Here is a 12,686-nt window from a genome sequence, read left to right as displayed (position 1 = left end):
CAAATGTACCGCCTCTTGTATGTCCTACTCAACATTATCTGTCAATAAATGTTTTATGGCCGCTACCGACGCCTATTATTTTACACAAATGCAGAAATATCACAGTGGCGACGAGGATTAAATATTGTCGCGCTAAAGATCGTCGAATTGAAAGTGTAAAGAATTGCAAAATGGCAATAGGAAAGATAGGTGAATTTAAAGTTAGTACCGACGACTGGGGATTGTACGTCGAGCGAGTTGAACAGTATTTTTTGGCGAATAACATTAAAAATGAACTTCAGGTTTCCACCCTGATTACCGTTATGGGCGCGGAATGTTACGAATTGCTAGTAAATTTGTGCACGCCGGAGAAACCAAGCAAAAAAAACGTTTGAAGAGATATCGTCCATCTTGAAAAACACTTGCAACCCAAACCGAGCATTCTTGCCGAAAGATTTAAATTTCGGCAAAGATTACAAAAGGAAGGCGAAAGCATCGCAGAATACGTCGCAATTTTAAAAAAAATGTCTAAATCTTGTGAATTCGGAGGCGGGTTAGACGAAAGCATGCGCGATCAACTAGTATGCGGCATCAATAGTGAAATAATCAGACAGCGGCTTTTTGCGGAGGAAAAGTTGGATTATGCGAAGGCCTATAAATTAGCTGTCAGTATAGAGGCCGCGGAGAAAAATGCTGCAATTGTAGAGGGTCAGGCACGACCATCAGCGCCTGTCGAAACTAAATGCCTAGCTATTAAGAACATGCGGCGAAACACGGTACGTCCATGGGGCCCAGCAAAGGATCATGTAGCATCGACGCATCGTAACAAGTTGAATGTCGGCACAACAACAGAAGTATCGTCGGAGCCAGCAGAGCGCGGCCGTCCTTATCAGCAGTGCGGGGTGTGTGGGAGATCACACCACACAGCTAGCTGCAAGTTTGCTAAGTATTTTTGCAGGGTGTGTAATAAACAAGGGCATCTGAAACGTGTATGTCCCCAATTGACGAGTCAGAACTATGTGGCACAAACAGAAGACATTGGAAGTGCAATAGACAGTGATGCAAGCGATGAGGTAATCCAAAATGATATTAATCAGTTATCAATTGAACAATGTAAACCAATCTATATACAAGTCAATATACAGGGTAAGATTGTTAAAATGCAATGTGACACGGGCAGCGCAGTATCCTGTATCAATTATAAATTATATTGCAAATTATTTAGTAATTTGGATATAAAAAACTGTCAATTGGGTCTGAGGTACTATACAGGGGAGATAGTGCAGCCACTAGGCTTAATAACCCCTATGGTCAAATATGAAGATAAATGTAAAGTATTAGATTTATATATTATTTAAGATGGTAACACTGTCTTACTAGGCAGGCAATGGCTAGCAGAACTTAATATTAAATTGCCAATAATCAAATATGACCATATCAATATGTTAGGTAAATATGAAACTTTTAATGTAAAACATTTCTGTTCCAGATATTGTAAAGTCTTCGAGGACGGGTTGGGCTGTTTCACCGGTGGGCCAGTAAGCATCCACGTGCGTGAGGGGGCGCGCCCTGTGTACATGCGGGCGCGACCACTGGCGTACGCAATGAGAGCACCGGTGGAGCGTGCCCTAGACCAGCTGGTGCAGGACGTTATCCTCACGCCCGTCGACCGTTCTGACTGGGCAACACCAATAGTACCTGTGGTAAAAAAAGATGGTAACATCAGAATCTGTGCCGATTATAAGCTTACTTTAAACAAGGTGTTGGAAATTGACCGTTACCCTGTACCGCGAGTAGAGGACTTGCTGACACGTTTACATGGGGGTGAAAGATTCAGCAAAATAGACCTTTCACAAGCCTATGCCCAATTAGAATTAGATGAATCAAAAAAATACACAGTCATAAATACTCATAAGGGTTTATTTATGTATAATCGGTTAGTATATGGTTTAGCTTCGAGCCCAGGTATTTTTCAAAGACGATTAGAACAAATGTTTGCAGATATGCCAAATGTTGGGGTTTTCCTTGATGACATAATAATTACAGGCCTAGATACTCATTGTCATATAGATACATTGCATAAAGTATTTCAAAGGTTACAACATTATGGGTTAAAAGTTAAGAGAGAGAAATGTAGTTTTTTTAAAGAGTCAATCAGTTTCTTAGGTTATGTTATAAGCAAAGAGGGGGACAAGTCCTGAAAAAGTTAAAGCAATCATTGATACACCACAACCCACTAATAGTACAGAGTTAAGAGCATTTATTGGTATGACAATGTATTATGCAAAATTTGTAAAAATATTAGCACAATTCTCGCACCATTATACGATTTATTACGTGCTCATGTTAAATTCATCTGGTGTAGCAAATGCGAGATTGCTTTTACAAAGGTTAAAAGTTATTGGCATCAAGTGAAGTACTAATACATTATACACCAGACTTACCAATAATACTAACCACAGATGCAAGCAGTGTGGGTGTTGGAGCAGTGTTGTCACATGTCACACCGCAAGGCGAACGACCAATAGGGTATGCATCCCGATCACTCACCTCTGCAGAGCGCTCATACGCACAAATAGATAGGGAAGCACTTGCTATAGTATTTGGTATTAGAAAATATCATCAGTATTTGTATGGCCGGCGATTTATACTGAAAACAGACCATAAGCCACTAACATATATATTTGGCAATAAAGTAGGTATACCAGTTATGGCCGCGTCCAGAGTCCAACGTTGGGCTGTCTTGCTATCAGGTTATACTTACGACATCGAATTTGTTCCTTCTAAATCGAATGGTGCAGACGGATTGTCCAGGTTGCCGTCCAGTAGCAATATTCACAAAGACAACGAAGTCACTTATATAAATTTTGTAGAAGACTTTTTGCCAGTAACTAATAGAGCAGTAAAGGCAGAAATATCTAAGGATAGGTTGCTAAGTCGCGTGTTGTTATATGTGCAGTCAGGTTGGCCAGAACACTGTAATGAAGATGATTTAAAACCATATTTTATGAAGCGTAATGAATTGTACATTGAAAACGGATGTCTAATGTGGGGCTATAGGATAATAATTCCTAACACATAACAAAACGTTGTACTAAAACAATTGCACAGTAGTCATATGGGAATCGTTAAAACCAAATCACTAGCTCGTAGTTACATTTGGTGGCCTAACATAGATAAAGACGTGGAAGAAGTGTGTCGACAATGCGATACGTGCGCAGCAGAGAGCGCCGCTCCACCTAGGGTACCACCACAGCCATGGCATTACGCGTTACAACCGTGGACGCGACTTCACATCGACTTTTTAGGGCCGATTAAGGGAAAAACTTATTTAGTGTTAATTGATTCCAGCTCTAAGTGGCTTGAAATTTTCGAAATGCCCTTAACGAATGCTGCACAGGTTATACGTGTACTGCATGCTACTTTTGCACGATTTGGTCTTCCGGTAGAGTTAGCATCTGATCAAGGACCTCCTTTTACAAGTTCCGAGTTTAGTAATTTTTTTAAAAACAGAACGGTATTCGCCAAATATTTTCACCAACTTACCACCCGTCATCAAACGGCGCGGCCGAAAATTCCGTCAAATCATGCAAAATGGTAATCAAAAAGGCATACAGAGATAATGTTGACGTAGACGCGGCCTTACAAAATTTTCTACTGGTTTACAGAAATACATCGCATAGTACCACTGGAGAAACACCGGCTATGTTGCTTCAGCGACGTACTCTTCGTAACCGGCTAGATTTGTTACGTGGAGACTGTTCACTGAAAGACAGGGTTAACAAGGCAAAGCAATGTCAAATAGAATATGCGGGGGGTATTCAACGGGAACTACATGTGGGGGAAACTGTATGGGCTAGAAACTATAGCAAGGGAGACAAGTGGGAAAAGGGTACAGTAGCATGTAAAGTAGGTTCTAGACAGTATATTATAGAAACGGGAAACGGTCGGCAAACAACAAGACATATAGATCAAATTAAACGGAGATCACGTTTTTCTGATGTTACTGGTCCAGAGCTTACAGACACGGTCGAGGAGAATCCTTATAAGAATAAATTCCTAAAGGAAAATGACGTAGAGGATGTCGAGCCAACACCAGAGAAAAATATTTATGATAAACCGATATTATTAGAGGAAGATAAGATCGGCAAGGAGATTAAGGAACAGGAGGGAGAAGTGGCCTCGGGAACATCGCAAATAATTTCCACTAATCCGGAGAGGAATTCGCCACAGCCCTTGTCCACTTCTCGAATTAAAAGAATTTGTAAGCCGGCAAAAAGGTTCGGTTTTGATGAATATTAATTAAGTATAAGATGAAACATTTGTATTTGATATTTGTAGATGATGTTCGGGGTCGGTGAAAATAAGAGAAAAACGTAGGTACCGACACAATAATTATATTAATAAAAACACACGTATAAACTGGTTACTATTTCTAGAAATACGTTACAACATCGCGGGCGCGGACGCGGGAAAGAGCGTGCAGCGAGCGTGTGCGTATCCATCGGTGTATACCTCGCAACTAAACTGGCGTCATGCACCGCGGGCGCACCGCCGCCGCCCGGCATGGCAACAAGGGGCGACGGGGTGCGGGGGCACCTCCCTGCAGACTTCCACCCGCGTATCGTTTAAAATGGCCGTTCGCCTACAATCCCACCCCCTGGTTTCTAAACCAAAACGTCAGTAGGCAGAACGACCACTTTTACAACAGATTTTTTCATATATCGACCACATGACGTCTTAACTGTAACTACTCTCACGTGGCCATCACGGCCCGGATGGACTGCACTAATTAAACCTCTGGGCCAGGTGTTTCGCGGTTGATTTGGATCGCATAAAAGTACCACGTCGCCGATTTTTACTGGTGGTACTTCTGTACGCCATTTTTGTCTTGTTTGTAGAGTGGGAACGTATTCTCTAAGCCAACGCTTCCAGAACATATCCGCCAGAGCCTGCGCCTTTCTCCAAGCCTTGCGACTATTCAGATCAGATGGATCAAACGTACCTAAGGTTGACGAACCTGAAGCGGTGCCTATCAATAAGTGGTTGGGAGTCAATTGCATAGGTCCATTCGCATCCAGAGTAACATAAGTTAACGGCCTACTATTTATAGTCATCTCTACCTCAGCTAAAAGCGTGTTTAGCACTTCTTCTCTGGGTGCACGCTCGTTTAATGTGACACGTAATGCGGCCTTTATTGACCGGATTAGTCGCTCCCAACTTCCGCCCATATGAGGTGTTGCTGGAGGGTTAAATTTCCATACGATTCCCTTGGTCGCAACATAGTCCGAAATTGTATTGTCACCTAAGGCGCGCAACGCAGCCTTCAATTCCGCATTAGCACCCACAAAGTTAGTCCCTCTGTCGCTAAACATGACAGACGGCTCGCCACGGCGAGCTACAAACCGCCTTATAGCCATTATAGCAGAATCTGCAGATAAAGACGCTGCAAGTTCGATATGCACTCCACGAGTAACAAGACAGGTAAATATCACACCCCATCTTTTTTCACGACGCCTACCAATGGATATTTCCATTGGACCAAAATAATCCACACCACAATGTACAAAGGCTCTCCTTGTGTTGGTTAGCCTTGTAGCCGGCAGGTCCGCCATTTTTGGGATCGAAGGGAGCGCGCGACGAATACGACAAAACTGACACCTGCTCACAACGGACTTAATAGTCCTTCTTAAATGAGTTATCCAAAATTTTTCCCTAATGGTGTTTAACACAGTTTCATGATTAGCGTGGTGGACTCGCTTGTGATAATGAAGTATAATAAGTCGCGCAGCATTATTGCGCCCATCTAATATAATAGGATGTTTTTCATCAAACATCAAATTTGGGGCAGCGCTTAAACGCCCCCTAACCCTAAGCAAACCATCGCCTTCATACAGGAAAGGATCTAAATCTCGGATCTTACTATTACGAGGCAAAATGCTGCCAGCACGCAGTGCCTTTAGCTCTTCGGCAAAGGTGTCCGCTTGGGATTGCTTGTATAAAAAATATTCAGCATTGCGAATATTATTCGCAGTCAGCCCTACAGACTGTTTATTACGACAAATATTACTAAATGCAATTACTCGTGCAGTAACCCTTACGGCCCGTGTCCATGAAGAATATCTATTCAAGTCAATCAAAGGCACTTGTTGCTTAAGTACATGGACCTGTTCAATAAGTTCAACATCAACACTACTACCATCATCATATTCATTGACCGGCCATTGGTCAATAGGCAAACGCAAAAAGGGGGGTCCGTTGAGCCACAATGTTATATTAGCAGGACGGTGCATCTTGGTAGCAACATCTGCGGGGTTATCAGTCGATGGGACCCATCGCCACTCATTTATATTTGACTTACTATCAATTTCGGCTAGTCGGTGTGAAACGAATTTTTGAAAATCACGCGGGTTTGCATGAATCCATTTCAGGACAGTTTTCGAGTCGGACCACAAATATCTGTGACTTATCGGTAATCTCTGCTCCTTTTCTACAGTGCTGGCTAGTCGACAAGCTAATACTGCCGCCTGTAATTCTAGTCTTGGCACAGAAACAACCTTTAATGGGGCGACGCGAGCTTTACCGGCCACCAATGCTACAGCAGGGTTCCCAGATTCGTCCTGACTAACTAAATATGCAACAGCGGAATATGCCAGCTCGCTAGCATCCCCAAATACGTGCAAATTAACCTTTAACACACTGAGTCCATACCACCGAGGTACTCGCATGTTATCTAATTCTTTTATATCTTGTAACCACTTTACCCACTCTTTATTTTCATTCTCTTTCAGTCTCTCATCCCATTCTATACCAGACCTCCACACCTTTTGCAATAAAATTTTAGATTTTATGATGTATGGACATAATAAACCTAACGGGTCAAAAATGCTCATAATGAATTTGAGAAACTCACGTTTTGTGGGCACTACTTTGCCGTCAACGATTTCTCGTGACAGCCTTTTAAACGACAGATCAAATGCGAATTCATCAGATTCCGGTATCCAAATCATCCCTAATGTACGCTCGGCACTATTAGAAGACTTGTCAAAATTGACTTTGCCGGGAACTACAGCTGGTAGACTTACGCGTAACTCGGGTGAGTTGGTCACCCACCCCCTAATAGAGAACCCACCGGCAGCATGGATCATCTTTGATCAACTGGCGAGCTATATCAACGGACTGAACACTATCTAAATAATCATCCATATAATGGTTGTTATGTATAGCCTGAACTGCTTCTGGATACGATTCTCGGAACTCGTCTGCATTTTTATTTAAAATGTATATTGCCGAACTGGGAGAAGACTTGGCTCCAAAAATCATAGAGTCCATGACGTATACATCAGGATCCCGCCGTCTGTCGTTCCCCCTCCATAAAAACAGCTGTGCTCCTTGATCCGCCTTCCGAATCTTAATACGCAGAAACATATCCGCTATATCCGCGGAATAAGCTATCGGCCCCGATCTAAATCTAAATAATACACCTAATATTGAATTCAATAAATCTGGACCTGTCAACAACAGATCATTGAGGCAAATGCCCTGATGTTTTGCAGCGGCGTCGTAAACTAGCCTCAGCTTATTTGGTTTATTGGGATTTGTAACCCCAAAATGTGGCAACCACCATATTGGTTTCACATCGACAGGACTGTTTACTAACCTAGCATATCCTTCAGATATTAGCCTCTCTACTTGCCCTGTGTATGCAGCTGCGTATTCTATATTCTTATCCATTTTATTCTCGACGCTATGCAGTCGTTTTAATGCACAACTATAATTATTTGGCATATGGACCTCATCACGCGCCCAAAGCAATCCTACCTCCCAACCACTATCAACGCGACGGCTAGTGTCGTTAAGGATTTTGCACGCGCGTTCAGTTTCCGTATTTTTACGCGACATTTCAGTTATGCCTATGGATTCAAGTTCGAATTGTTCTTTTACAAGCTTAAACAAATCATCATTTTGATCAGAGAGACTATTGACTAATCCGCATGTCGTCTGTACGTTGACCCCCAACGGCCCATGTACAACCCATCCTAGTCGCGTGTGAGATGCTACGGGCTGTCCGGATTTCCCTTGCCGTATCTCGTGGTTCACAATTAACTGCCAGTTGTCTTGGCCTATTAAAATCAATGGCTTTGCATTATCCATCCCACGACATCCTAACTCTCTGAGATGTTTATTGGTAGCAAAAACTGTGGCAGGCACGGACTGGGGCGGTAAGTTTATGTTTTTAATCGTACGTAATTTAATGTCATGAATTACGCCGTTTGGTCCACGAATTAGCGCAGTCACCCTACGTGAGTTTACATCATTAACAATATGGCCACTGGCACTAACAATTTTCAACGGCAAGGTTGGCCCACTTAATTTAGTACACAAACTATTATCAATTAAAGATACAGTGGCTCCATCATCAAGCAGGGCAAAACAATTTATAGAATTACTGTCATTAAATACAATACTCACAGGTAAAATTTTTAATAAAGTCTTATTAATACGCTCACCCATACTGGTCACCGATTCTGCACTTACTGCCGTCGCGGGCGCGGCTTTCGTTAGCTCGGGCAAGGACGCGGGCGCGGTGCTTGCGGCGACGGCGGCGTTGGACTTCTCATAGTGGAGTAGCGTATGGTGTGGTGAACGACACATCGCACACCTTTGGGCGCGACACCGATAACGGGAATGTTTTTCCACTAAACACTTAAAACACAATTTATTCGCTTTCACTACCTCCCACCTCTCACCCTCACTTTTCGAAACAAACACATTACAATTTGGTAAGAGGTGGTCACGCTTACACAACGCACACGAAATGTTCTCGTTCATCCTTCGTACCGAAGTAACCGGCGGCGCTGGTAGACGCTGGTGCGAGCCCGAGCGCGCACTCGCACTCGAACACGTGCTGATACACGGCGGCGCGGGTGCACCCCACCGACTCGACGACACTGGCGGGGGCTCCTCGAGCAGATCCACGCTGGTATGTACACGATGAGTGCCACGGTAGCGAGAACGAAACGAATCGGCGGCTACAACGTCGGCGGAGTTGTTTCGATTTCGGTTGCTATGCGGTTGCGTGTTCACGGGAAGGCCATAAGTAGATGCCTTAGATAAATGACTTAGGAACTCTAGAACTACATTCAAGTTTGGTGACAAACGAAAATCTTCTCCGCTCTTCTGTATTTTCATAACATATTCGCCGTATTGAAGCCGTTGGACAGGCGTTAACTTATTAAGTATTTCTTGGGTTAATTGTGGGTTATTTATGTACCCCTCTGCTTTTATATTTTTTAAAACATACACACAATTTCGCATAGCAGAGGTCATGTGACGTAATTCAGCGCCGCTTTCGGACACAGGTGGCAAACTTCTTATTTTGCGTAAGACATTTCCTAGAAGAAGTTTTGGATGCCCGAATTCTTCTTCAAGGTTACGTATAATATCTTCAGGGTCAGAGCCGGTACAAAGGAGATCCTCGACGGCATGCTTTGCCGCACCGCGCAGTGACGCCTGCAAGCGTACTGTATTCTCGTACTTATTATATGTACGCACAGTGTTTTCATAAGCTTTCTTAAACAATAACCACTTAGCGGGGTCTCCATCAAACAATGGGAGATCGTAGTTTTGTTCCGGCTTCCGTCTCCTCATATTGGTAATAATGACATCGGCAAGTTTCAATATGTCGGACGCAGTGGTAGTAGCGGGTGGTGCGGCGCAATGATTGGCCATATCCTCGGGTGCGATGACGGCGTGCGGGGGAACGGCGGTTACGCGTGTAACCGGCTCGAGCCGGTTTGGACTCGTTGCGCGCTGTGAATACGCGCATGGCTCAGCAACATGTTCCGATGCCGCTACCGGCTTTGTATTTAACCACTCCTCCACCTTCGACGACCCGCACGTACTTCTGGATCTACGCTCTTCTTCTTCGATTTCCGCGATTTCTAGTTCCAGTTTCTTCTTTATGAGCTGCTCTTTTAGCTGAACAACCTGTTTCTCTGCTTCATATTCGGCACGTAGGCGCAAAGCCTCGCAGCTCGTAGGGCTCATTCGTGACCTTGACGTGGTAGCTACACTGCGCGGGATCACAGTTCCAGACGTCGAGTCCATTTTCTCAGCCGAAGCACGAGCTTTGCTCCTCGTAATGCAGCCGAATGTCCTTGGAGTTTCCATTTTCAAAATCCGGCTCATTCCGGCTCGATTGGACCAGTTTGTAGATGATGTTCGGGGTCGGTGAAAATAAGAGAAAAACGTAGGTACCGACACAATAATTATATTAATAAAAACACACGTATAAACTGGTTACTATTTCTAGAAATACGTTACAACATCGCGGGCGCGGACGCGGGAAAGAGCGTGCAGCGAGCGTGTGCGTATCCATCGGTGTATACCTCGCAACTAAACTGGCGTCATGCACCGCGGGCGCACCGCCGCCGCCCGGCATGGCAACAAGGGGCGACGGGGTGCGGGGGCACCTCCCTGCAGACTTCCACCCGCGTATCGTTTAAAATGGCCGTTCGCCTACAATATTAGATCAAAAATGTTAGTTATATATAGAGTAAGTCTAGATTTAAGAAGTGAGGTGTAATGTATGTAAATGATGTCATCTGTGGAACATCACTACGTCCTGTGTCGTCTGTGACTAATTGTGTCTCATCACTACGCCTGTCTGTCAATAAATGTTTTATGGCCGCTACCGACGCCTATTATTTTACACAAATGCAGAAATATCACACATTTGATATCAACAATTCTTGATTTCTTATGTATTACGCGAATGTTTGAGTTGAAACTACGGACTTAGTCTGCTTCGTGACCATAAAAGCTGCAAAGTCAATGATCTGCCGGCCTAGCATGCGCACGACGACAAAATTTTGTCGACACTTTTTCTCGTGATTTTGTCGTTTATCTCTATATGTCTACCGACACTAACATGCGCGCTCATTTTCTCGACTTGTCACGAGAAAAGTAGAGAAAAATTAATGTTTTATTAATCTGTGGTATTTTTGTCTACAAACCCTAACATGAGCAAATAATTTTATCGTTTTTTAACACATGTAAACGAGATATTTGTCTTCTTTGATATTGTACGAAGAGATAAACCGAGAAAATTATCAATTTAATTTATTCGTTAAAACGCGATGGTGGTATCTTACTATAGTAAAATAATATCGATATACGACAAACGAGAGGCGTGTAAAGTGGAAAGAAGACATATTATACTTAATTGATTTATGATATCCCTTGCTACAAAACGAATGGCATTGTATATTAAAGAAAAGTTTGCTCCCTGATTTGGAGTCTCGCCAAAGGCATACCCGTCCGTATAAAGGTAATTGAATATATTTATTACATACTTAATTACATAAGTAGCTGAGTTTAATAACAATTGAAGTATTTTGATTTATAGATAATGGAATCATTTTTTTTTTAGGTGAGACTCGTGAATTTTACGTGCAAGGTATGTTAGGGCTCTTAGATTGTACCCATATAAAAATATTACCTCCTAATGAGCCACAAAGTGCACAATATCAAAAAATGAGGAAGGATGCCTGCAACACCAAGGTTCAACTGGTAATGTACTATTAATTAATTATTAGAGTTAATAGAAATAAAAATGAATGTACTTTGAGAAATATCTTCACAATTAATACATAGCGTGATACCTTTCATAAAAATGAAATTAGTGTGCCAACTAATGAGGTAATAAGAACTATTTAATCAGATTAATTGCAGTTTTAATTTTGTTTATTTTAATACTACAAATACAAATGAGTAACTTGTTTTACCATAATGTTTTGCAAAACTAGTACCTATATGTTACCAAAAATGTCACATTATGGTTCAAACGCAAAACTCTTAATGTGAATGCCAGGTATCGGAGAAGATACTATTACTATGCAACTTAACAATATGAACAAACAATATCTTGCTTTTATTTCTTTATTAAAAACTTCATTTACACTGATTGTATGCTGATGGACATAACAATAATGGATATATGGTTATACACTGTTTCAAATAGTTGTTTGACTATATTATTTTACCACTGGTACAACTTCACATTATATTACTATTGTTAAGTAACTGTAGGTAATGCAGTATTTTATGTTACAGTGTTCCAATGGAGGAAACTATTATAAATGACCATCATATGTGAGAAGAACCTGTACAATTATCAGTACCTGCAAGTGTCTCACAAGCAGGATGACCTCAATTATAATAAATAGATATTTTCCTATGTAAATAATGTATATTTTATTATATTCACATTTTAAATATCAAGATAGTTTTCATTATTACAACAAAAATCTTCTACACAAATTTAGGCAACAATAGAATATTTCATAATAACTTGTTATACAACAAAATTCCTACAATTACTGTAATGAAATACTATGAACACTTACAAGAAACAGAAATTGCACTCTCAAGTAATTGCTGCAGTTTATTTATATTATTAATTTCCTAAACCAACAGAACAGAACCAAATTTCCTAACATACAGATGTTTTATCTAGTGTATAAATAAAGATACCTAACGAAATATATATACATGATATTAAGTATTTAAAAAATGTAGTTTTTCTTAAAAAAAACTGGTTATAAAAATTATATTTTCATTAAAGTATTAAGTTCAAACCGAGCAACCAAAACACTTTTTGGGGAGTAGTATTTGGTAAGCTCTTCAACATGGTGTTGACTGCT

At 41.6% G+C, this 12,686-nt stretch overlaps 1 protein-coding gene and 1 long non-coding RNA gene across 3 annotated transcripts; one reads left to right on the top strand and one right to left on the bottom strand.

Annotated features, from left to right (window-relative positions):
• The first annotated feature begins 400 nt into the window (after nt 1–400).
• Nucleotides 401–2,163, top strand: LOC119189731. 2 transcript variants are annotated; one of them, XM_037440209.1, is made up of 2 exons: nt 401–1,052; nt 1,469–2,163. In XM_037440209.1, exons 1-2 carry the CDS (start codon nt 504–506, stop codon nt 1,475–1,477), a joined length of 558 nt encoding a protein of 185 aa, XP_037296106.1. In that variant the 5' UTR covers nt 401–503; the 3' UTR covers nt 1,478–2,163. The 2 variants fall into 2 exon arrangements, with proteins under 2 accessions (XP_037296106.1, XP_037296105.1); XM_037440208.1 differs by having other exon boundaries at nt 1,463–2,163.
• LOC119189732 lies at nt 1,310–2,655 on the bottom strand. The gene is made up of 2 exons (XR_005112576.1): nt 2,424–2,655; nt 1,310–1,677 (listed from the first exon to the last, which is right to left on the bottom strand). It is a non-coding gene; the product is annotated as an uncharacterized LOC119189732 (long non-coding RNA).
• Between the last annotated feature and the right edge of the window lie 10,031 nt (nt 2,656–12,686).

This window comes from Manduca sexta, chromosome 18, assembly GCF_014839805.1.
Source record: "Manduca sexta isolate Smith_Timp_Sample1 chromosome 18, JHU_Msex_v1.0, whole genome shotgun sequence".
Taxonomy (NCBI): domain Eukaryota; kingdom Metazoa; phylum Arthropoda; class Insecta; order Lepidoptera; family Sphingidae; genus Manduca; species Manduca sexta.
Note: the sequence above shows the minus strand (reverse complement) of the source record. Positions and strands in the feature narration are given on the sequence as shown.